Source organism: Cervus elaphus, chromosome 19 (genome assembly GCF_910594005.1).
Source record: "Cervus elaphus chromosome 19, mCerEla1.1, whole genome shotgun sequence".
In the NCBI taxonomy this organism is placed as follows: domain Eukaryota; kingdom Metazoa; phylum Chordata; class Mammalia; order Artiodactyla; family Cervidae; genus Cervus; species Cervus elaphus.
In genome coordinates this window covers 53,065,819-53,091,496 of record NC_057833.1, presented here as the reverse complement: position 1 = coordinate 53,091,496, position 25,678 = coordinate 53,065,819, and the positions used below count along the sequence as shown (strand labels likewise).

Here is a 25,678-nt window from a genome sequence, read left to right as displayed (position 1 = left end):
ATCTGTAAAAATCTATAGAAAGAATCACTGCTGTTTTGTTAGATTGTCCCTTTGTTATGACTGAATTCAGAAATACAGGTGACTTTCTCATTCATAGATCTGACTTTAAAATAACTGTGTAAAAATATAATCTAAGTTTTTCACATATGAAATGCTTTATTATAAAAAATATTACAGGTCTGTGTACATGTTTAGTTGTGTATATATTATATATTGTACATTGTAAAGAATTTTTAAAGATTTTTAATGGGAAATAATACCAATATCAATTAAGATTATTAGCAAAAAGAGCATGATGGCCTATGACTTTTTTCCTTATCTATTGTGAAGCAGTCATTTTGGATGAAAAATCATTTAAAGAATTCACCTTTGTATTAAATATTTAATTTGTTTAAACCTAACTGTTTACTTTGAAAGGGCTTGACTAGCAGAGGTCTTAGTTACAAGAAAATCTTAACCATCCTGAGTATTGATGAGTGTACTATAGAGGAAGATTGTAGATTTTATCTGGAGCTCTTTCAAAATAAACTAGAAAGTCTCATGATTTTTTTGCTGTTTACTGTAACAGATTTCTTAAAGGAGCTCTGGGTTTTGGTTTTGTGATTTTCTGCAGATGTTGGTGTTACAGTGGTCGTCTTCGTCACTCTTGACCGCAGTGGAAGGTGTTATCCAGTCCCTCAGAGAGGGTAATTTAAAGTAATATGCTTCTATTACATTTACTCAACTTGATTCTTATTTAATTTCATGAAAGTTTCTAAAAGGAAGTTATCCCACTGCTTATATATCAGTATTCAGGAGTTTGATTCATGATGCTCTTCAAATTTTACCTAGGGTTTGTGTCTGAAAGAAATTAGTTGTAATTAACAGGTGGCTTGTAGAAGAAGTGACCTAACCAAATACAGTCAAGATTATTTGTATGAGGGAGTTGAGATAGAGTAGGGAGCATGAACGGAGAAGGCAATGGCACCCCACTCCAGTACTCTTGCCTGGAAAATCCCATGCACAGAGAAGCCTGGTAGGCTGCAGTCCATGGGGTCGCGAAGAGTCAGACATGACTGAGCGACTTCACTTTCACTTTTCACTTTCATGCATTGGAGAAGGAAATGGCAACCCACTCCAGTGTTCTTGCCTGGAGAATCCCAGGGATGAGGTCACACAGAGTCGGATACGACTGAAGTGACTTAGCTTAGCAGCATCAGGGAGCATGAAAACATTTTATAAAAGAGAGCTAAAACTGAAACAGTTGTTTGTGGCCAGTGTGAAGAGAGGCCTGTTCTGTTCACTGTATTCTTAATACAAGGATTATGGTCAACATGAAGCTGGAAAGACGGGGTTCAGCAGAGCAAGAGTAAGTCCCTTTACGTTCGTATCACTCATGGGAGGGTGCCCTGATCAGCCAACACTAATAGTCAGCTTAATTGGCAGTAATGTCCCTTTAGTGAAGCCTGAGACACCGTGATTGAAAATTCTTAATCATTGGGGATCCCCATTCTGAGAAAGTACTTGCCTTTTGATTATGATTCAGTTTTTCATTGGCCTTTTCCTTTATGGAAAGAATATGCTGATTGGGTGATATTAGACTTCTCAATCTGCTTGTCAGTTTGGTTTGGTTTTGTTTTTCCACTATTAATACCTCGACACCCTCCCTTGTTCTTCTGTATATTCCCTTTAGAAATCTTGGTCTTTTCCCGTCTGTTTCATTCCTGTTTTGCTCAGTATTTATTTCTCTCCTCATTTTGAAGAAGACGGGAAATAAATGTTTGGTATGTGTATCAGAGGAGAAGGAGGGAAGTTTTTCTGCTGTTAATATACTGTATTCGAATTGGTAACAGTTTTCATTCTCAGCTAGAGCTGTTCAATGCTATTTTATTTCTTGGTTGCTGTTAGAGATTAATGGTATTTCTGACAGTGCTATCTAATGGGCTTCTATTTCCCTTCCCATTTCAACAGTTCTTAGGTTTATACACTGTGATTTATGTTAGTAAATAGACGGTACACAGGAATTAGATGAAGCCCTCTAGGTTTTACTTCTTCCCTCATCAAAAGTTCTTAACTGTGTATGGTCAACTCTGCCACGGGACAGAGAGTAGTGACTCCTAGATGAGTATCCAGAAATTCTGGGGCCAGGAAATTGGGTCTGGCAAGAATTGTTTTACCAGTGTTAATTCACATATAAGCCAGTGATTTCTCACTTTAGTTTATAGCTTTTCCCTCCCCCATCTCTTTTTCCTATAGAGTGTAGTCTCTTTCCATACTTTCCACTTAGATTCTGTCTTTGGTGTTCTGGGGTTGAACTCCAAATTTCTGATGCTTGATATATATAGCTAACTTTATTAAAATGGAATAGTCTAGCTTTTGCCCAGTAGTCCTTGGTTTCAGAAACTTAATCAGACAAAACGAGTTGTTTTATTTCCTGAAATATGGTAGTCTTCTGTAATGAAAACAAAGGTATCATGGCATTAAACCCCATCAATCAGCAAAATAGTGTCTTGTGGTCCATAAATGCATATTTTAGATTTAGCAAGCCTCTGACCATGAGGATAGACGTAGCATTTCTACTTTGTAATCTCACCCACCATGATATTGTTAATGATGCTTGTAAGTTAAATTCAGCAATATGTTTCCCAGAAGGGAGGCGGAGATTATATTTTCTTTTTAGGTGTTAAAAGTTAGATGATATGGAAATATTTTCCATTTCTAATTTAAAAATTACATAGCCATAGTGCCAGAAAAAGTTCTGAAGAGAAAAAGATTACCTCAAAACCACCAGCCTTTTGTGTATTATCTATGATTGCAGTCATAGCAAAGAAGAGTTTGTGATCTCTTGGTATCTTAATGCAGCAACTCTCCTGTTTCTCTCTAGTGTTCTAAATGTGTTTTTAGGTTTTATTTTTCTCCCGTATTTTCCTTTCCACCCCTTTGGGCCACTTTTAGTGTTCTTTTTTTGGCTGATATAGGTATGATACTTTAAATATTTTTGTGCATATAGCATTTTATTCTTGTTTTTTAAGTTTTTCCCTAAGAGGATTCTTAGCAATGGGAATACTATTATTCCCATTAAATATATATATATTAATGTTAAAAAAGTTGAAAAAATAAGTTAAAATTATAGTTAAAAAATTAAAGTTAAAAAAGTTAAAAGTTAATAAGTTAAAAAAATATAGTTTTCTAACTTATGTAAAGGCAGATAAGTGTAGTTTTATTGTGGGTTGGATAAAATTGCTAGGTGTTTGGGTTAGAAATAGTTAGGAAAGCCCCTATTACTGAATTCACGTAGAGATTGGGGGGGGGGTCCCATTTGAAATAAACTTTGAAATAAGTTAATTTTTTAAAGAAGAATCTTATAAATGAGTGTTTAATACAATCTTATAAGTAGGAGCTTAGAGATTATCTAGTTCAACTCATTAAAAGTGTGTGGGGGTAGTTATACACATGTCTGTGTTGTATTCTAGAGGATATTTCGAGTAATAATGTAGGGCTATTTCTGGAATGTTTTAGATTTCTGGAATATTTTAGATTGAGTGTACGGGAGATACAATAGCTTTCATGGGGATTCACCTTTTGTGTGGCTCCTTGCAAAAGACTTAAGAGTCAGAGTTTAGGATTAGTGTAAAAGAAGTGTTTAATGAATAACTCTTAAAAATAGCCAACAGTGGAAACGGACCTCTTTCAGTGGTTAATTTTGGGTCATTCAGAATATTCAAGTAGACTCCTTTTCTTCTTGGGATATTAATTTCTAACTTTAGGGTTAAATCCTGAGTCCCTCCTTCCTTTGTGACTGTAGGTATGCTTTTTGATATAGACAGATAGGTTTCCTGATTCCTATGTCATTGAACTTCCTCTTCAGTTCCTTTAACATTTTAAAACTGTCAGAGTCCTGTTTTCGTGAGCGTGTTCAAGACTTGTGTCGTGCTCGGTTCATGTCTGACTCTCTGAGTCTCCTTGGACTGTAGTCCATCAGGTTACTCTATCCATTGTATTTTCCAGGCAAGAATACTGGAGTGGGTTGCCTTTTCCTTCTCCAGGGGATCTTCCCAACCCAGGGATCAAACCCTAGTGTCCTGCATTAACAGGCAGATTCTTTACCACTGAGCTACCTGGGAAGCCCCAAGACTTGTTGCCTTCATGTTTACTAACTTCATAGAGCAGGCTGCTCTTTCCTCTCTTCATCTCTTTCTATTTAAGACAAGATGTCTGATAAGTGGTGTGTTCAATTCCTGAAATGCTAAAAACACAAGCATACATAAAGAGGAATCTTTCTAGGATTGCTTTGCTCAGTTGCTGATTTGAAATCTTTGCTCAGGATGGGTTCATTAGAAAATTATACTGGGAAGCTTAGAGGTGTGAACTGGGGGAGATTGGTGATGGGGCCAAAGGAAGGTGATTACTAGAGTAAGTAAGGAATAAGTGTCTTACCTCTTCTACCCTTAACTTTCCACCAAAACCTTTAGGGCTGATTTTTTTTAAAAATTTGTTTAAAGGTTTGAAAACTTAAAAAAAAAATTATCTGTGATTTATCTTTTTTTGTATTTTGATGCTTTTTGTATTTTACATAGGAGCAAACTCATTTGTGAAGAGTTGCTTTTTAGTTTTGTTGCTGGTGTACAATGTTCTACTGATTATTGTCTTTCCAATAGTCATATCAAAACGAGAATCTTTTTTGCCTGCTCACTGTATGTTGAGATAAATTTGATTTAGGCCTAATTCAGAGAATATATTATAAACTTCCTTTAGTATTCACTCAAGTACTACACTTCAATTTGTTTTCTTTCCCAGGCATAGTATATTTTTTTCCCCTTTATAATGAGTTACAGAATCTAGGAATGATGCATGATTAGACCAAATCTAGATGTGTTGATTTAAGGAAAGACAGAAGCCACTTTCATTGATTGAAGTTTTGGGGGTGGAATTGTATTGTGTACATCATTAATATAGTTGAGATCTTCTGAATTTAAAAGCACATTAAATCTGCTTTAGGTTTTTATTCCTTTTTCATGCAAATGAATGAATATTTTACAGTGTAACTTATATGTTCTGCAGTAGATTGCTGAAGTCTGGTTTTTCAAATTCATTTTTATTATAGGTAAAATAATTGTATAAAATATATAACTATGCTCCTCTCATGTCTGTTACTATTTTATAATAGCAATTCCTTTTTTCATGCACATATCCTTGTCTGGTTAAACTGAAGAAATTTGCTTTATGAAAGAAGTTTGGAAATTAGAATAAAGGGTAACTTTTTGAGACTTCAGTATTTGGTGTAACATTTTAATAGATACGCCCATTAACACTGTGAGTTATAAAGGTTTTAACAAAGGACTTGGTAGTGCTTTCAAAGAATATCCCAAGGATGATTGTGTAACTTTTGTGTATTAAGAGTGAGTGAGTTGAGTGTTTTTGGAGATTCAAAATAGCATTTGTTTTCTTTCTTCTAAAAATAAATAATTAATATATGAATGTAAACTTGTTAAAGACTCAAAATATATAGACTAAAATGGCAAACCTAGTTTTTCTTCCTCTCCCACTCAACCCAGTCCCTGCTCTTTCCATCTTTCTCTGTGTTGACAATTGGTAAGTTTTATGATTATATAAAGTTTTACTTTATATACCCAAATCCACCCCACCCTCCCTCCTCCATAAGCTAAATCTGAGAAAGCAAGAGAATTCTTTTTTTTTTTTTTGATAGTAAAATAGGATTTATTTGTGGGCATGAGTAAGGAAGGGAAAGCGCCAAGGCTTTTGTGAGTGCAAGGCCCACCATTTTTCCAGGGAGCCACGATTAGGTTGTATTTGACCCCGTAGCCATCTGGAATGAGCCACTTTTCTGCCACCATGCTTTCAAATTCATCTGCATTAAACTTAGTAAATCTCTAGTCTTTGGAGATGTGGATCTTCTGGCAGCCGAGGAACTTGAACTTGGCCCTGAATAGGGCCTCAATCTCATGCCTCTTCTGCAGCTTGGTGCGGATAGACAGTATGACTTGGTCAGTGTGGACCATAGCCACTGTGCCCTGGGGATTTCCAAAGGCACTGTACATACTTGTCTGGGACAGCATGCCAGACTTGAATGTCCACCGGAAAAGGCTGTCTCTAGGGTCCCTTAGGGCAACCCATATATGCAGCACACTGTATATACTACCGGGGAGGGTGCTGTTTGCAGCCATTGCACATCAGACCTCCATGGGGAAAGTGATTTTTAATGAAATATTTTGTTATTGTGACAGCTGTGGTTATTAATGCTTGACCAGCTTATGTTCATATTGTAAGGGTATTTCAGAGCACTTATTAATTCAGTGGGTCTTTTTTTGTATAATCAGCGTGTTCAGTGGCTATGTCATTTTCAGAGGTTGTTTTTGTTTCACTTTGTTTTTTAAGCAGTGCCTATGAGACAGCAAAGTGACCGTGTATTTGGGTTCCAGAGCCATGCTGCTTCCAGTCTTGGGCTATATTAATAACTATTCCTTGGGAAAATCCTATAATCATTGTAGGTCTTTTTTTAAGGATATGTAAAATGATAAGGTCAGTCTATTCTGTACCATATATGTTGTCTCTCAACTCTTAATTTCAAAGCACCCTTTTATTTGGAGAATAGTTGACATTTTAAAAGTATAGAGAAGCTTGGGGATGTTTTATCACTGCTTTTAGAGAGTAATGTTAGTCATTTTTGGTTAATTTGAAAGCCTTGGTTAGGAACTGAAATTTCTATAGTAGCATTCATATAGAAAATATGTTCTGTTTAATTAGGCTGTCTTCAGAAACACATTGTGGCATAATGGAAAGTAGTATTTAGAATTTTTGGCAATCTTATTTTCCCAAGCTCCTCAGTTTATTTCCTTTCCTCATATATACATAATCCATAAAATAGTCATTGGGAGGGGAACCAATGTCCAAATTTGATTTCTAAAATATATAATATATAGTGGTTGGATTTTTAAAGAATGGTAAAATTAATCCCATATGTTAGTACTGTATCTTGAAGTTTTATAGTTTCCCCTTTATTTCACTGAAATTCTACTGATTTTTAGTCCAGTTACTTGGTTTTAGCATGAAGTGAATTGTCTTCTGTTTTGTTTTTCCTAGAAACTTTTTGAGTGAGGGTAAGTAGAAAATTTTTATTCAAATTTTTTTTTCATTGAATTGTTGAGAAACATTAAGTCGTTACCTCTTGGTTAGATTTTGCACCACTCTTTTAACTGGTCTCCTTGCTTTCACTCTTGCTTTGCTTGTAAGCTGTCACAGCAGCCACTGACCCTTTTAAAAAACACATCAGTGAAGTGTATGGTATGTGGATTACATCTGAATAAAGCTGTAGCAAAGAGAAAAAAAATCACGTTAGGTTATGTCATTCTTCTCTTCAGAAGCCTTAAAAGGTTTCTCTCCTTAGAAAGGCAAAGTTCTTAACAGAACTTAGAAGATGGTTTATCTGTTCTCTTTTTCCCTTCTCCTCCATCCCCTTCTACTCCACCCTATCCCCCATTTCAGAGACTGTTTTTACCACTCTCCCTAGCTCATGCTACAGCAACCACATTACACCTTGTGCTCATCAGACATCCCTTTATTGTTCCTTACCTTTTTATATGCTATTTTCTCTTGCAGAATTATCTTATCTATGTCTTGCTCCTTTATGTCTTTTTAGTCTCTGCTTACACATTGCTGTATCAGAGAAGCCTTCCCTAAATTTCCTGTGTATTAAACGATACCCCTTTCTACCACCCTCCTTTTTCTTTATCCTCTTTCCCTGTTTTGCTTTTCTTTATTATACTTTTCAACACCTGATATTATTTTTTTGTCTTGACTATGGCTTGTGCTTAGTCACTCAGTCATGTCTGACTCTTTGTGACCCTATGGGGAGTGGTGGTGGTTTAGTCACTAACTCCTAACGAACGCTTGCAACCCTATGGAGCCCACTAGGCTCCTCTGTCCATACGGAATCTCCAGGCAAGAATACTGGAGTGGGTTGCCGTGCCCTTCTCTAGGGGATCTTCCCAATCCAGGGATTGAACCCAGGTCTCCTGCATTGCAGGCGGATTCTTAACTTTCTGAGTCACCATGGAAGCCCATGAATACTAGAGTGGGTTGACTATGGCTTAGTGGTAAAGAATCCACCTGTCAATGCAAGAGGTATGGATTCGAGCCCTGGGTCAGGAAGATCCCCTGGAGAAGGAAATGGCAACCCACTCCAGTATTCTTGCCTGGGAGATCCCATGGACAGAGGAGCCTTGTGGGCTACAGTCCATGGGGTCACAAGAGTTGGTTAGGACTTAGTGACTAAACCACCACCACTCCCCAGTAGAATATGAATTCCAGAAAAGCAGCTCAGAAGATGATTGGCAAGATTTAGGGAGGCAGAATGTGGGAAATCCTTGGGACATTAGTTTCACTGTGTTGGAGTGAGGGCTCTGCAGCAGTAAACATTTGATCCTTCCTCTTTCCTTGGCCAACCTTGAGAACTTGGGCTGCAGCATAACTTCTGCTTCAGCACTGCAGCACCTGTAGCATATCAAAACAGTTGGGCTTATTTTATTTTGATTGATGGATTGATTTTTTTTGGGGGGGCGTAGGAAAATGGCTGAGTAATAGTCCAGTTGCAATGAATATGTTTGGCAGATCTTTGACAGTGAACTCTAGGCATTAGCCAATGACTTACTCATTGTGTGTTTGCATGAAGAAGGGAAAAACACAATCCAAATAATGTCTAATTATTTGGGGATTTGACTCATAACGTCCTCATCCCTTTTCCTCAATTGTGATAAATTTCCACAGCATTTTCTTCTTGTTAAACTAAGGAGGATAAACAATTTTTTCACTTTTGTTTTACTTGTACTTATTCATTGTCCCCTTGACTAAATACTTGCATAATTAAAATGAGTCCCATGTGTTAATGAGTATACAGTTAAGTCGAAGACCTTGGCCAGCATTATAGATGTCATCTAAATTTTCTTTTTCTGTGTTTAGCAAAGGAAAGTGTTACGTTTGAATTTTGTTGAATGTGATTTTTTTTTTCCTTTTGTTCCCAGTCCTTTTTCTCCCCTCCTCCCATGCCCCAGATTCATTTTGGTTGTTACATTTATTATTTTGGGAGAAAGTTAAAATTGTATAAAACTCTTTCACTCTCCCTCTTCTTTTCCTCTCATCCTAACAAGTAGGTCTCCATTTATTTTCTCATTTTGGAGTAATAACTTACCTTCACTAGAAAAGTCCTGAGTCATAGAATTCGGATACTACTGAATGGACAACCCTAAATTATAGTTTTGAAATATCTGTTTTTAAAAAATCTTTTTCTCCCTGTTTTCAATACCTGTTAATTATCTACATCTGGATATATTTTAATCATTCTGCCAATCCCAATACATTAAAACTCAGCAGAGTAAATGCCAGGCATGTGATACACATTTAATGTTTGTTAAATATATTTTTTGTTACAAATCTTCTCCCCTGCTCCGTATTTTTAAAAATTGGAGCCTTTCCTATACATGGGGAAAGTTTGCTAAATTGTGGCTGGCAGAGATGATAGATTAGGAAAGGGATGTGTTATTCAGAATGGTACAGTGAATTTAGTCTTTTGAGTCAGAAGGATTTGTGTTTGAATCTGGGCTTTGTGATTTTCATTTTTAGGCTCTGACCTGATAAATGTTAACTCCTATGAGTCTTTATTCCTGCATATGTTAGACTTGAATAATACTGTTGCACAGATTGGCTTTGATGAATACACGGGATTATTTGTAAAGTAACTTTCTTAGATATGTGTGTGTGTGTGTGTGTGTGTATAGTTTATGGGTGTGTATGATCAAACATAAGTGTGTTTGAACTCATCTTTTCCTCCTTATCTCATCATTTGTCAAACTTGGCCTAAAGAACCTTTGTACCTTTCATTTTCTCTCTGCTGGCACATTCTTTGATCTAGATTGCATGTTCTCCCTTATGTGCCTTTTTGGTCCTATTTGAGGTGAGTGAAAGATGGTAAAGAAACTGAGGCAGCCTGGAGTAGTAAGAGAATACCCTAAGGTAGGGGCTTCCCAGGTGGTACTAGTGGTAAGGAACCTGCCTCCCAGTGAAGGAGATGTAAAAGATGCATGTTTGATGCCTGGATTGAAAAGATCCCTTGGGGAGGGCATGGCAACCCACTCCAGTATTCTTTCCTGGAGAATCCCATAGACAGAGGAGCCTGGTGGGCTACAGTCCATGGGGTTGCAAAGAGTCAGACACAACTGAAGCGTCTTAGCATGCACACACCCTAAGATAGCATATAAACTAAAACCTCTCTAGCCAAGGTCTCTATTTAGCTTTTGTTACGAAATATAAAGCTTCCCTGGTGGCTCAGACAGTAAAGTATCTGCCTGCAATGTGGGATAACCGGATTTGATCCCTGGATTGGGAAGATCCCCTGGAGAAGGAAATGGCAACCCACTCCAGTACCCTTGCATGGAAAACCCCATGGATGGAGGAGCCTGGTAGGCTACAGTCCATGGGGTTGCAAAGAGTCAGACATGACTGAGAAACTTCACTTTTCACTTTTACTTTGACTTTATGAAATATAAAAGCTAGCTTTCAATTCTTATTGACCTTGAAAATTAGCACCATACCATTTTCTCCTTGAAACACCATCCTATCCCTCTGATTGTACCAAATCCTATCTCTCAAGGATTTCTCTTTCCTTGGGCTTATACCTTGACTGTTTGTGCTTCTCACTCTCCTTAATCTCTGGATACTCTGATTTACTTTATGGCTTCAGTTACCATCTATATGTTGTTGATTGTTACATCAAAATTTCTAATCTTAAATTGCACTGTTGAGCTTTCAGAAGTTATAACATTCCTGCTGCTAAGTTGCTTCAGTCGTGTCCAACTCTGTGCAACCCTTTAGACGGAAGCCCACCAAGCTCCCCCGTCCCTGGGATTCTCCAGGCAAGAACACTGGAGTTGGTTGCCATTTCCTTCTCCAATGCATGAAAGTGAAAAGTGAAAGTGAAGTCACTCAGTCATGTCCGACTCTTAGCGACCCCATGGACTGCAGCCTACCAGGCTCCTCCATCCATGGGATTTTCCAGGCAAGAGTACTGGAGTGGGGTGCCATTGCCTTCTCTGAGAAGTTATAATAAGTTGACTTCTAATAAATCCATTTTGAAGGCCAATGGATTCAGATCTAAAGCAACTTGATATCTTTCTCCCACAAAGAAAAACAAACTTGTTTTTCCTCTTTGTTTTGGTAAATAGTATCCTTGTTCAGTTAAGTCAGTCTTTGTGTCCATTAGTCAAAGACCATCAGATATATGCCCACAGTAAACAAAATCGGGTTTGTTGATGCTTTCTGTAGTAAGAAAGTCACACACCATAGGGAACCATGTGGTGACTAAGCAAGACTTTGCTAGACAAACTTAGAGAATATGGGCTTTTGTTAGATGATTTTGGGGAGGATTCAGGTAATTGGAGGAGATTTGCTGTGGTAGGTACTGTCAAGAAGTGAGGCTAAGGGACTTCCCTGGTGGTTCAGTGGTTGGGACTTTGCCTTCCAATGCTGGGGGTGCGGGTTCAAGCCCTGTCTGGGGATCTGGGATCCCACATGCCTTGTGGCTAAAAAAACCAAGGCATAAAATGGAAGCAATATTTAACAAATTCAATAAAGACTTAAAAAAAAAGAAAAGAAGTGAGACTAATTCTTTGATTGGATATCTTCATAAATCTTATCTCAGAAGTGAGATGACCAGGCTGAGGCTAAAACTAGAATTGGTAAAGAAGCAGCAGTCACTTGTGTTAGCTAGAATTTTTTTTTTGGTGGTTGTGCAGACCTTGCTTTTATCTGTATTCAGACAGACTGAAATTGACTTGGTTTTGCCTCACTTTCGTCGTGGTCTCAGAGAACCTTTTATCTGATATTGGTGATTTGTGGATTCCATTTGTCAGAAAAGCGCCACAGCCTAACATATGAGTGCTGGGCTACTTCTCAGCTATGAGAGGCTGTTTTCTCTTTTTTACTTATTTGGAATAGATGTAGAAGATGAGATAGCATGTGGATAGCAGGAAGATGGAGTAAGAGTATTTAGACAGGGTTTATGAGCAAAGAATTTACATGTGATTGGATATTTTATGTGTGAGAGGCAGTAGAGAAACTTATTCTGTTTGAAATATATCAGTAGAGCCTAGTGTTAATGTTGAAGCAGAAATGTCTAGATTGTTTATTCTTTACTAGGGGAAGTGGGGTTGAGGGTGGGGTTATATATCAATCATATATTAGGCTTTTTAAAACGAAATGTTTTACATATTTACTGTATGCCAGACACTAAGTGCTTGATCTCTCTTAATCTTTTGGGTTGATTGGGTTAGAAAGGAACGATGGCTATCCCTGGCATTTGAGAGTAAGAACCAAACTGGAGGTCTGAGTTGGGCCAGTGGTATTAAGTAATGTTTAAGAGTATGAGTTTCATCATAATAGTTTGGATTTGAATCCTGCCATCACCTCCCAATTAGTAGCGATAAGATTTTTCACAAGTTTCCTAACCGCTTAGAATCTGTGTATTGTGCAGATTTAAATGAGCACTAATAATAATACCATCTTCAGATGATTGGCCGTACTTGGCACTTAGCAAACACTGGGTATACAGTAGCTGCTGCTACTGCATTTCTCTTGTTGGCTGTGTGCCTTGGACAAGTCACAAAACTCACATCCTCAGTTCTGACATCATTTTACAGGGTTGGTATAGGGATCAAAAAGTGTACCTGGAAGTACTTTAGAAAGAAAGCACTCACATACAATAAAATAGATGTTAATGTATATTGTCTCTCAAGTGTTTGAATTTACTTGACAAGTAAAGGACTGTGGTTGGGTTATGATGTTTCTGGATCAAGTTATATAGGATCTTGAATGTTAGGATGGAGAAATTTCAATTTGATACTGTGGACTTTAGAGGTTCGGCCATCAGACAGATTTCAGAGCAGGAGGATGAGATAAAGAAAACAGTGGCCTAGGAACTAGGAATAGGAAAGACAGAGCCTAAAGGTTCAAAGACTAGATCTAGGAAGCTTAATTTCAGGCTAAGCAGATAATGGTGCCCCAGATTAGTGAAATGATAGTAGAAGTGAAAAATATGAGGTATTTCTAAAGAATTACAATTTAATTACAAGTTGAAGTTGTAATTAAGCTGAAGTTAAAGCTATAGAAATAAAAACAACACAGGCTTCTTGAACTTTAATTTTGAAAATGGATTGGTCTCATCTATTCCAGTTGAGCTATTTCAAATCCTGAAAGATGATGCTATGAAAGTGCTGCACTCAATATGCCAGCAAATATGGAAAACTCAGCAGTGGCCACAGGACTGGAAAAGGTCAGTTTTCATTCCAATCCCAAAGAAAGGCAATGCCAAAGAATGCTCAAACTACCCCACAGTTGCACTCATCTCACACGCTAGTAAAGTAATGCTCAAAATTCTCCAAGCCAGGCTTCAGCAATATGTGAACCATGAACTTCCAGATGTTCAAGCTGGTTTTAGAAAAGGCAGAGGAACCAGAGATCAAATTGCCAACATCCGCTGGATCATCGAAAAAGCAAGAGAGTTCCAGAAAAACATCTATTTCTGCTTTATTGACTTTGACTGTGTGGATCACAATAAACTGTGGAAAATTCTGAAAAAGATGGGCATACCAGACCACCTGACCTGCCTCCTGAGAAATCTGTATGCAGGTCAGGAAGCAATAGTTAGAACTGGACATGGAACAACAGACTGGTTCCAAATAAGAAAAGGAGTACGTACGTCAAGGCTGTATATTGTCACCCTGCTTATTTAACTTATATGCAGAGTACGTCATGAGAAACGCTGGGCTGGAAGAAGCACGAGCCAGAATGAAGATTGCCGGAAGAAATATCAATAACCTCAGATATGCAGATGACACCACCCTTATGGCAGAAAGTGAAGAAGAACTAAAGAGCCTCTTGATGAAAGTGAAAGAGAAGAGTGAAAAAGTTGGCTTAACGCTCAACATTCAGAAACCTAAGATCATGGTATCTGGTCCCATCACTTCATGGCAAATAGATAGGGAAACAATGGCTGACTTTATTTGGGGGGGGGGCTCCAAAATCACTGTAGATGATGACTGCAACCATGAAATTAAAAGACGCTTACTCCTCGGAAGGAAAGTTCTGACCAACCTAGACAGCATATTAAAAAGCAGAGATATTACTTTGCCAACAAACATCTGTCTAGTCAAGGCTATGGTTTTTCTGGTAGTCATGTATGGATGTGAGAGCTGGACTATAAAGAAAGCTGAGCGCTGAAGAATTGATGCTTTTGAAGTGTGATGTTGAAGAAGACTCTTGAGGGTCCCTTGGACTGCAAGGAGATCCAGCCAGTCCATCCTAAAGGAGATCAGTCCTGGGTGTTCATTGGAAGGACTGATGTTGAAGGTGAAACTACAATACTTTGTCCACCTGATGCGAAGAGCTGACTCATTTGAAAAGACCCTGATGCTGGGAAAGATTGAGGGCAGAAGGAGAAGGTGCGACAGCACATGAGATGGTTGGATGGCATCACCAATTCAATGGACATGCGTTTGGGCAAACTCTGGGACTTGGTGATAGGCAGGGAGGCCTGGCATGCTACAGTCCATGGGGTTGCAAAGAATCAGACACGACTGAGCGACTGAACTGAACTGATTTATTTTTTTTATTTTTTTTTTTTACCAAGAGTTTTATTTCAGTTTTTTTAAATGGAGCTGTCAGTATATTAACAGCGTAACTTGGGTCTCAAGCTTAAGGAACAACTCTTTAAAATTTTTAGTTCTGTTCTACGTACATTTATATTGGTACCACACACACAAAAACATCATTTATAGCCATCTTGAATAGGAAGTATTCTTTTTGAATGTTTTCCTCTAGAATTGGAAGGAAAGACTGAAAGAGATGTCAAACAAATCTCAGAATTCAGCGTCAGTCTGCAGGTACGGGAAGTTTCTGAGCTGTTAAAATCCACTCGCAGGAGGGAGTAATTGGCCAGCACTCAGGGCGGGGTGTACAGCCTCACGATTCCAGTGCTTTCTGGAGAGAGAAAAAAAACGCTGGGTGGCGAGCACTGAACACGAGACAGCCTCCCCTGCCGAGTGCTACAGCCACGTGGCGCTAGCCGGAGCCCCAGGCCCACCGCCCTACCGGGCTGTCGGCGGGGCTTTCGGCCTCGGAAAGCCTGGAACCTCCGGGCCGCAGGTAGCAGGCCCGGGGATCTGTTCCCGAACCCGAGCAGGGCAGAGCGCCCAGGTGAAGCGCGGTGCCAGCTTCCACTCTAGGGACGTCCAGCAGATCCCCGGAACTTTTACCCGGAGACAGGTTCCGGCAACAGGTCCGAGGCGGGGTCGGTGAATCAGCGCTGCTCGGTGCCCGGGTCAGCCCTGCGATGCAATGCCAGATTCGGGTAGGAATCGAACTGAACTGATTTAGACATAAGTAGTAAGTTTGAAGAAATAGTCTTATGGCAATATACAGAATTACTGGAGACTTTTGGTTTTAGGTATTTATTCGGCTTTCCCCATAATGTAGACTCAGGTGTATACAGTGCAAAAAGAAAAGTGTTGATTTCACGGTACAGGCCTCAGTGGTAAGCTGTAAAGAATTTCATTTCAAGTTAAAATAAGTATAAATGTGTTAGAAATGTTATGATTAAAATCTGTTTGCTATGCTGTGGTTAGGGGTGAAATTACTTGAAATGCTTCAAAAAAATGATAGATGAATACATATATGATAAATCAACAATAGAAAAATGTTAATTTTAAAATTTCAGTGGTGAGCACAGAGATGTATCTTTTGAATATTTTTGAAAGTTTTGATAATAAAATGTTGGAGGAAGAGTGGAGATATATACTGTTTGCTAAAGGCTAGTCTTAAGAATTTGTGTGCCCTGACTTAAGACTTTTGTTTTCTCTGTAGGAACTTTCCGCTGTACCTTTTGCCAGACAGAGGTAGAAGAAGATGAATCAGCAATGCCCAAAAAAGATGCACGCACACTTTTGGCAAGATTTAATGAACAAATTGAGCCCATTTATGCCTTGCTTCGAGAGACAGAGGATGTAAACTTGGCCCGTGAAATACTTGAACCAGAACCTACAGAAATTCCAGCCCTGAAACAGAGGTGAGTATAGGCACTGTACTCTTACCAAGAGCACCTTTAAGCTCGCCGTCTTTTTAACCACCTGTACTTTGGAGAACAGGATTAGGTAAGTAATTTACTAGGAGACTAAAAACTATAAGATTATGTGGATTCTAAGCTCTGCCACACTTGTATTAACTTGTGCCTTTGATGAAATTTGTTTGTACTGAATGCAGAACAGTGTGGGCCTTAGGCAAAAATCTTTAAATAGTCAGGTTTGATTTTAAGTACTCAATCTGCTTGGGCCTGCTGCAACTCTGCTAATTGTTGGTTAGTCCCAAATTGGTTCTGCCTTTTGGGAATATCTGAATTTTTCCTAGTCAAGTTCTGAAACCTGAAGTTCTTTAAGAAATACAGCAATCACTTTTTAAATTTGTATTTGAAACATTCTAACCACACATTTCTTGCCTTCCTTAGCTTTCAGTGCAACTTTCTTGACAGTGAAGTATAAGTGGGTGTTACTTATGGGTTAATACTTCTTTCTATGGCTCTCTGTTTCTATTAGTGTATTCTAATGTTTGAATTGTAGAGGCAGCCTTCATTTTGTCATGCCATAAAAAGCAGTTTATCTTCTTCTTTGAAGAGCATAAACAAGAATTGAGATCAGGGAGTGCTCGCCTATTCTACACTTTTTCTTTCTTCTTTCCAGTTTCATGCTAATGGCTTAGAGTTTATACCCATCTACTCCCTTCCATAGAACCCAATAGTCCAAATTGTAACTGTATAGATTTTGGGAGCACTCTTAGTATTTTATGTTCTCTGGTACAGATATTGCAGAAAAGCCAGTTCTGGGCAGTTCTGAGCAAATTGAATTTCATTTCGGTGGTTAAAAACAATCTAATTATATAGAAGGTTTTGTATCTAAACAAAACAATGTGAATGTTCTTTCCTAGCATATGTGTCGGTTAGAATGCCTCTATCTGTAATAATGGAACACCAACTAGAAGTAGCTTGAACAGTTAAGAAAAACATTCTAGCATGACCAAAAGTCCTTAGGTAGCACAGCTCAGAATTAATTTCACAGCTCAATTACATCTTCAAGGATCTAGATTTGTTCCATATTTACTCTGCTGAACTCAGCCTGTTGGTTGTCCTCTTGGGACCACCAGGGGAGCTAGCTAAGACGGCCATGTCTTTCTAGGTATCACATATAGATGAAAATGTTCAAGTGCAAAAAATGGGACCATCCCTTCTTTGTGTCCTGTTTAAAGATGGAAGAAAACTTTCTCTGAGGGCCACCTTCATCCTGCTGTATCCACCAGTGTCTCACTGGCCAGAATTGCTTATTTGCTTATTTCTAAGCCAGCATCTCACAAAGAAAATGAGATCACATGATTGGTGCTTAGACTGATTAAGGTTTACCTCCTAGAACTAAGGAAGGTCCCAGAGTCCTTTGAAGCAAATAGGCATTAGTACTTGAATAAAATCAATAAACAAAGAAGGAGAGGAGCCATAATTGATAGGCAGCCAGTATCATCCACATTACAGATAGCCTTAAATTTTTCTTACTGGTTGTTGGTCTCTTATCAATAATTTATTTGTTATATCTTTTTCTGTGCATTTAAATAATACTGCAACCCTGTCAGAATAGCCTGTGAGGGAAATTTGTTTTACAAAAATGCATACATTTTAAGCTTATTGGTTATTTCATATTGAAGTGTGTTTTAGACATTTTCTCTGATTGCTTTCTTTACAGTGTATAATATTAATACTCTTTGTGAATTATACTTGTGTTTCCTCCTCTAAATATAGTTATCTTCTTGTTTATTAAGATCCTTCCCCACTGTAGTAGTATTCATTCACCACCACCATTGGCATTCTACCTCTATTGTCCACACTTACCACAGTCCACCTCCCATCCCAGGATCTTTACTTAGGTATCCCTCAGTCCATCCTGGAGATAAGTCTGAGCAACATGAGAGTCCAACAGCGGCTCAGTATATCAGATCACCTGCTTCTCACTAGGAGTGATGGAAATACTAATCAAAAAAGAGGCTACTCAACAGCTTGGTCAATAAAAAGAAAGGGGGAAATGAAGGCAGGCAAGAAATATAGAATGGGGTACTTGGACTTCCAGCCAGAACAAAATACAATTGCTTCTACTTAGTTAGGAACAAGACTGTTAAGAGCTAGGTTAGAAGGTGTTACTCTGGCTAGGGTGGCCTCACCAGCATTTGACAAGCTCCACTGCTTGTATCCAACATCCTGGAAGTGGTGGTTATTTAGGTTTTCTGTACTATAGGCTCTATTTCAGAGTGCAACAGTTTTGTAGTAGCCACCCTGCCCCAGCACAAGAAAAGGAAAACATCAATAGAGTGCTGTGGGAATACACAGACAATAGTAAGGCGTTATTTTGTTTAAAAAATTGGTGGCATGATTATTTGTTTGGCTCCTGATCTGTAACCAATTAATTCTAGCTTATCCCTAGAACAGGAACCGGAGGCTGCCTCTGCAAAACTGTCAGTAGATTTAACCCAAGAACTGATGAACAGTTCCAGCCTTTCAGCAAGTCAACCCACTGGTGATATTTAAAGTCTTCCTATCCTTCCTAAATGGAATTCCTTGTCAGTAACCTCTCCTTTTCCATCATCTCTTATTTAACACTCACCTTAAAGATCTTTAAAAATTTAGTTTTGAAATAATATTCTTCCCTCACCCCTGAGTGAGAGATACATCTTTTAAAAATTCTACAATTATTTAAGTAATGTAAAAGGATTCAAAACTGAATTGTCACTTTGGTCATCTTTAAGTGAAATGTGTGCATTCTCTCCATAGGAGAAATTTAAGCATGCAGAAGAAGTCAGTTCTGATATCTCTCACCTGGACTTTCTTTAGTGTCACATTTGCTGATGATTTGACTATATATTTGGTGAAGATATAAATAAAATCTGTGTAGTCAATTCTCCATGCTTAAAGATATCTTTAAAAAAATTCTTCCAAATTTAATAATTTGTTTAACTTGTGGCCAAATCTTTCCTGCCTCAAACCAAAATAAAACTAATCTTGAGTTTCTGTAATCGAGTAATGAAAACAAAAGACTTTTTAAAAGTAGTCTTATATTCACATTTATTTGAATTGTCCTATCCAAACTACTGAACACTTAACTACCTTCAGAAGAGTCTTCAGAGTTAATGCTAAAGATACAGCATAGATGATAACTATATTTTCAAGATGATATGGAGAAATAATAGCTTCAGAAAGGTTGAGTGGATCATTTAAGATTATGGGTGAAGGAGAAAAAGGACAGGGTGGAGTTGGCCAGGTCAGAACTAGAGAAACTGAGTGGGTGGAGAGAGACAGAAAAGGCATCTGGCTAACTCAGGGAGACGCATGTGGGCGCAGACAGGCATATAGGACAGGCTCAGCACAACAAGTTAAGAATATTAGCTGAAAATAGAAGAGACATTAAAAGGAGTTAAGGGGACAACTGGGTGAGAGAGGAGAGACTCAGAATGTAGAGTAAGCACAGAAACATGAAAACACAGATCAGGCTAAGAGAGAAGACAAAATTGAATGCTTGAGAGAGACCAACATTTAAAAAGACAACTTACACCAGACTAAGTAGACTCATATAGTGAAAGCAACAGCACAACCTTTTAGAAGACAATATGGAAGACAGAAAAGGAATAAAGAACAGATGTGGATTAAATTGAGATCAACATTGTACATAATGCAAAAAGTAACATTAGAATGAATGCAGAAAGGAATAAAAGCTAGAAAGAAACCAGTTATTTGCAACTGTAACATAAGACTTTAAACTATAGCAAGACAGGTAGATGGATTGGGTACGGAGAGATGCCTCCTAGGCCTAAACTCAGAGTGGGTGAGGAGATAACTAATAAAAAGTCTGTGGGAAAGAATGATGTACAAAGCAGCCCTGGTACAGGGTAGTAGTTAGAAGGCATGGATTAAGTGACCAGATCAGCGTGGTTTGTACAGCTAGAGAGGGTGCATTTTTTTTTTCTTCTTTTGAGGGAAAAAGTGGCAATGGGTCTGTAGATATCCAGAGGCAAGGAGGTATGGGATGAAACCAAGATTACCTACAGAGAAACATAGTGTTCTCAGGGAGAGATGTAATGAGCCAATCAGATACACGGACCACAGTATATATCAGTTGCTCAGTCGTGTCCAACTCTTTGTGACCCCCATATATATCAGAGAAATCTTAATTAAACAGGAGACAAAAAAGTTAAGTAGATGTAAGTGGGCCCAGGGAGAATTGAGGAACAGTGGAGTAAGCAGACATGAAGTAGGATCAAAGAGAAGGAAAAATAGTGAGTGGCTTCTGAGAGAAGTGATTCAGAACTTAAAGACAAATGAAGTATTGCTTAGGCTCAGATTGAGAAAGGGTACTGCACAGGAGACAGTTCAGGATCCATGGGGAAAATTTAGGGAAAAAATGGCAGAGAAGTAAGAGAAATATGGAGCAAGGGAATCAGTAGACATGGACAAGAACACAGCAAAAGGTATGGAGAAAGATACAGGGCAGGTACTAAGTAAGCAGGTAGTTCATGAAACATGGAGATAATTTATGGAATAAAACAGAGTTGTCTAAACAGAAAGGGAGGGAGAGTCATGCATAGATGTTGATGCAGAAAGCATCAGTAACAGGCAAAGAAAGATAAGGGGTGAGCTTAGACACAGAAAATCAGGTATAGTCAAAAAGAGTATGGAGCAGATTGAAAGCAAAACAAGCAGAAGGAGCAGCAGAAAGACTAAAACTTAACTCAACAGAGATGAGAAAACATTAAGTGACTAGAGAAAAATAAGGAGTGATCTGACCTAAAGTAGACTAAGATGATCATGAGCCTTGTGGCTCAGTGGTAAAAAATCTGCCTGCCAATGCGGGAGACACAGGTTCAAAGCCTGGTCTGGAAAGATCCCACATGCCACAGAGCAGCTAAGCCTGTGGGCCACAACTATTGAGCCTGCGCTCTAGAGCCTGAGAGCCCCAACTACTGAGCCCAAGTGCTGCAACTACCGAAGCCCTCAGGCCCTGAAGCCTGTGCTCCGCCACAAGATAAGCCACTGCAATGAGAAGCCCTTGCACTGCAATGAAGAGTAGTCCTTGCTTGCTGCGACCAGAGAAAAACCCATGCAGCAGTGAAGACCCACCACAGCCAAAAATAAATTGTTTTTTAAGAAAATCATGGCTAGTAGAGGTAAAAAGCTAAACAAAATAGACTCAGAAATAGATTATGGTTGCCATGGAGTAGAAATAATGGTTGGAGCTGGGGATATGGAGAGTCAGTGTAGGTGCAGAGATGGAGAGATACAACTTGACAGAAGAGAGGCTAATCTCTGCATGAAGATTTGCCTTATTTGGTGAGATGCAGAAGAACATTGATTTCTGAGTTGAAGTCTGGCTTTGTAGAATAGTTTTCTAGCTTTTCAGCACACGAAAGACAGGAAAAAGCCCATAGAACTACTTTGAATTCTTCTGCATTCAGCTGAGAAGATGCTTTTAAAAATATAACATGTGTTTTGTTTTGGGTTTTTGTTTTATTTTGTTTTAAAACAAAATTCTCATCAGAGATTTTATCGGGAGAGAGTTTTGCCAGACTAGTGTCTTTAAGTGGTCTATGTCACTATATCTTTCTCCCCTCTCACTAAGTGTATTTATTGAACCATCTTAATCTATCCAACCTCAATCACTTGTACACACCAGAGGATTCAGAGTTTGAGGAACTTAAATATAAATATGATGTGTTCATCTAACCAATGTAAACATCACCCAAAGGTATAAGAGCAAATTCTCAGAATTATTAAAGCATGTGTGCATGATTACACTTATATGTAATACTTCAGTAACCACTTCCCCAGCTGCCCTTCTTTTCTTTCACTAAGACGTCAAGTTTTTTTCTTTCTTTCTTCCTCTGATCTTTTTATGTAGCAAGGACCGTGCAGCAACTGCTGCTGGAGCTGCTGGCCTGGCAGGTGGGCACCACCGGGAGGCGTGGACCACCAAGGGTCCCTCCTATGAGGACTTATACACTCAGAATGTTGTCATTAACATGGATGACCAAGAAGATCTTCATCGAGCCTCACTGGAGGGGAAATCTGCCAAAGAGAGACCTATTTGGTTAAGAGAGAGCACTGTCCAAGGAGCATATAGTTCTGAAGAGATGAAAGAAGGTAAGAGTAGAAGTTAGTAAGATGAATATGTCTTGAGTTCAGTAGAAAATAAACTTGACTTGGTAAAGAAATTTTGCCTGGGCAATTCTTAGTTTTATTGAAAACCATCCCCCATAGCAGAAAGTAACTTGAGCAATAAGCAGTAAAACCAACCAGTATTCTTGTATTAGCCTTCAACTTAGTTGAAATAACAGACAACTTTTAAAATCTCTGTTTTTAGATTTGAGAAATTGTCATTGTTTTAATTTCTTGCAAAAGTACTCTTGGATGCAAAGTGGCCAAATTCATCTCTTGTTTAATCTTCTGTTGCTTTTTACATGCATTTTTATTTCTTTGAATTGGGAGCCTTAACTATACACTAGCCCCAACTTTTTATGTTGCCTCCTCATAAATAAAAAGGAGTTGTACTGCTTGAAATACATAAAAAGATATCACATGAATAAAGAACAAGTATCTCACCATCCAAGAAGATTGACAGAACTTTATATCAGAAGGTTTTAGAAATCTCTGTGAGCCCTGAAGTGTTAACAATTGCATAATAATCCGAAGTTTGAGAGCTGCACCATTTTACTTTATACATTTTAGTCTCAAATTACTGGATTTAGAGACTTTGAATGATGATGCTTTAAGAGTAGGTAGGAAATGGGAGGCTAAAACTGGATAAATATTACTCAGAAGCTGGGAAACAGGGGTGAAATAAGGAGTCTGTACCTCTAGTCAGATTTCATTAGTATTATAACCTACCCGCCCCTGTTCCTAGGTTATGTATCATTACTAATGTATCACTGAGTCTGGTTCTTTAATGCTGAAAGAATCATCAGTAACTAAAAATCACTTGTTTTTTTTTACTTTTTCCCTAACCTCTTTCCCCTTCATAATTAGCATTTCTTTTACTGTGTATGCTGAGAATTGTAAAAGTAGTGTGGAGTTGGGTAGTGATGGTAAAAGCAGGTAATACCTCTAGTGTGATTCTCTAGTCTTTTAATTCCAACTGGAAAAAAATTTTCCTTGGTAGTCATATTTCAGTCTCCCTTCTACCCATTGGTTACCTTGACTGTGATGTTTAGCTATTTTGATGCAAGTTATTTTAGATTACATTGTAGTTAGTCTGTCAACTATTTAATGGTTTGTTTTCCCCAGCTTGGCTTCTTGCCTATTCTTGAAGCAACAAGCCTTTTTTTCTGTGAACTTAGGAACAAAATTGAATGAAATAAAACTATTATTAGCCAGTGTTACATACCATTAGGCTCATAAGTTTAACATTCAATGTTTATAATTCCGAGAATGGTGGAATTTAAATCATAAGGACTTTAAATAAGTCATCTAGTCTTGGTTCCCTTTTGTGAATATTTCCTTCTGTGTATAAAATAGTGTATGCTCTTAGGTCTAAATTTGCTTTCATTAGGTTTTATGATAGTTGAATAGACTCTATCCAGTGAACTGTAAAGTGAGTCTTATTTGTCCTATACTTTATTTTCCTCAGAGTTCAAGTTACTTTAATATCTTTAAGAATTTCATAGACTTCAATCATGATGTCATTACTTTAGTGATAATTCTAATTCTTTTCTACTCTCCTTACAAATCATTTTCTTCCCCCAAGTCATCTCCACCTACATTTTTTGTCTTATTTTAATTGTCCTTTTCTGGACTATCTCCAATTGTAATATACTTTACTTGAGACCTAGTGACCAGAACAATACATATTATATATGAATGATTTTATCATTAATTATTTGAGTTTTATTTCAAATATCCTTCAGGTTTTACATGACTCTTTATTGCTTTGATTCTGGAAGCATATTAAGACAACTTTAGAATTATATGCAGGAATTTTTTTCAGATCCTCTCCTTCCCTTTATGTGATGGCTTAGATCAGGTTTTTTAGTATATTTTAGATTATTTTTCTCTAGGCAGATTTTCTTACACTATGCCAGTACTAAAATAGATCTAGGGACTTCCCTAGTGGCCAGGGGTTAAGACTATGCACTCCCAGTGCAGGGGGTATGGGTTCGATCCCTGATTAGGGAACCAAGATCCCTCTTGCTGCACAGCATAGCCAAAAAAAATTTTTAAACTAAAAAATATCCCCCAAACTCAGCAGGTTTGAGAAACAAACTAGGTCTGACACTCTTATGCCCACTTATTCAACCTTCAGCTCTTCCTATATTTTTTTGGTATTAGTTTGGCCTTTAAGTACCCAGAATTGCTTAGCCTCATCAGTGAACTTGACAGTTTCCCAGTACACATCATCTTCGTAATTTATAACTCTGTTAAATAAGACTGTTCCTAGAACTAGTTTTTCTGCTTTACCATTTAGAGATTTCATTTATCCTTATTTTTTGTCTTCTGTCTATAACAGATCAATTCCTTTTTTGCCTATGTTTCTCAGTAACCTTGTCAGAAATCTTTTAGACATGACTTCATTTAGTTTTGACTTGCATACATTACTTGTCTTTTTTTCCCCTTGAAATACTACATTGGCAATAAGGGCCCTAAGAAGGAGGTTCAGCCTTTGGCACTATTTTTAAATGGTTAAGTTTGATTTCAATTCTCACTTCTACATCCATGTTGTCAAAAACTTGTTTTCTCTGATCTAAACTTTTTAACTTCTCAATTCCTCTTTCCTTTTCTCTTTCTTTTATGTCTCATCTTCAGAGTTTTATCTATACATTGTAAAAATGTCCAAGATTACAACTAATTCATTCTCATATGTTAGTGAGAAGATGCTTTCACTTTATCCATGACCAGAATTGGGCATGGCAACCAACCCACCCCAGTATGCTTGCCTGGAGAATCCCATGGACAGAGGAGCCTTGTGGGCTACACTCCATAGGGTCGCACAGAGTTGGCCACGAGGAGTGAAGCGACTTAGCATACACAGGTCTTCTCTTGATAATGATAATAGATAACACTAATCTAAGTGCCAGGCCTTTGCAAATATTCACTTAATCACCCTGGTAATCCAGTGAGATAAATGCTATTTTCCACCCTTTTTGTACTTCAGAAAACTGAAGCAGAAAAAGATGAAGTAGCTTGGCTAAAATAACACATCTAATAAATGTTCCTCAGGATTTGAATAAAGGAGTCAGGTTTCAATCAACATTTTAATTTCTTTTATGTGTTTAAATGGCATTATATTTGGTATTATTTTCAGAATACAGGATGCAAATGTTTTTCTTAAATTCTTCATTTGTAACATGTACACAAAATGATAGGAAGTGTGTGATGGGAGAAGTTTCCTTTCTGATACTAGATTCCTAGATACAGTTCAAAGTACACTTAATTTGCTTCAGGAAAATAAGCTGCCGTTTATTTACTCATTCATCAAATATTTATTCAGTACCTAACAAGCAGTAGGCGCTATTCTGGGTGCATGGGATATATCACTGAGTAGAAAAGGTAAATATCTTTTGTGGA

General features: G+C 38.0%; 1 protein-coding gene, 1 long non-coding RNA gene and 1 other non-coding gene across 4 annotated transcripts in view; 1 reads left to right on the top strand and 2 right to left on the bottom strand.

Annotated features, from left to right (window-relative positions):
• Window positions 1-25,678, top strand: part of GTF2E1 (general transcription factor IIE subunit 1) — a 40,524-nt gene that overhangs the window by 6,279 nt on the left and 8,567 nt on the right. For both annotated transcript variants that reach the window (XM_043874169.1, XM_043874170.1), the window contains exons 3-4: window positions 15,907-16,108; window positions 22,020-22,261. In XM_043874169.1, the coding sequence (XP_043730104.1) occupies window positions 15,907-16,108; window positions 22,020-22,261 (444 nt within the window). The remainder of the gene's footprint in view (window positions 1-15,906; window positions 16,109-22,019; window positions 22,262-25,678) is intronic.
• LOC122676252 lies at window positions 6,083-6,215 on the bottom strand. The gene has a single exon (XR_006335523.1). It is a non-coding gene; the product is annotated as a small nucleolar RNA SNORA70 (small nucleolar RNA).
• On the bottom strand, window positions 14,828-15,402 carry LOC122675422. The gene is made up of 2 exons (XR_006335261.1): window positions 15,300-15,402; window positions 14,828-15,024 (listed from the first exon to the last, which is right to left on the bottom strand). It is a non-coding gene; the product is annotated as an uncharacterized LOC122675422 (long non-coding RNA).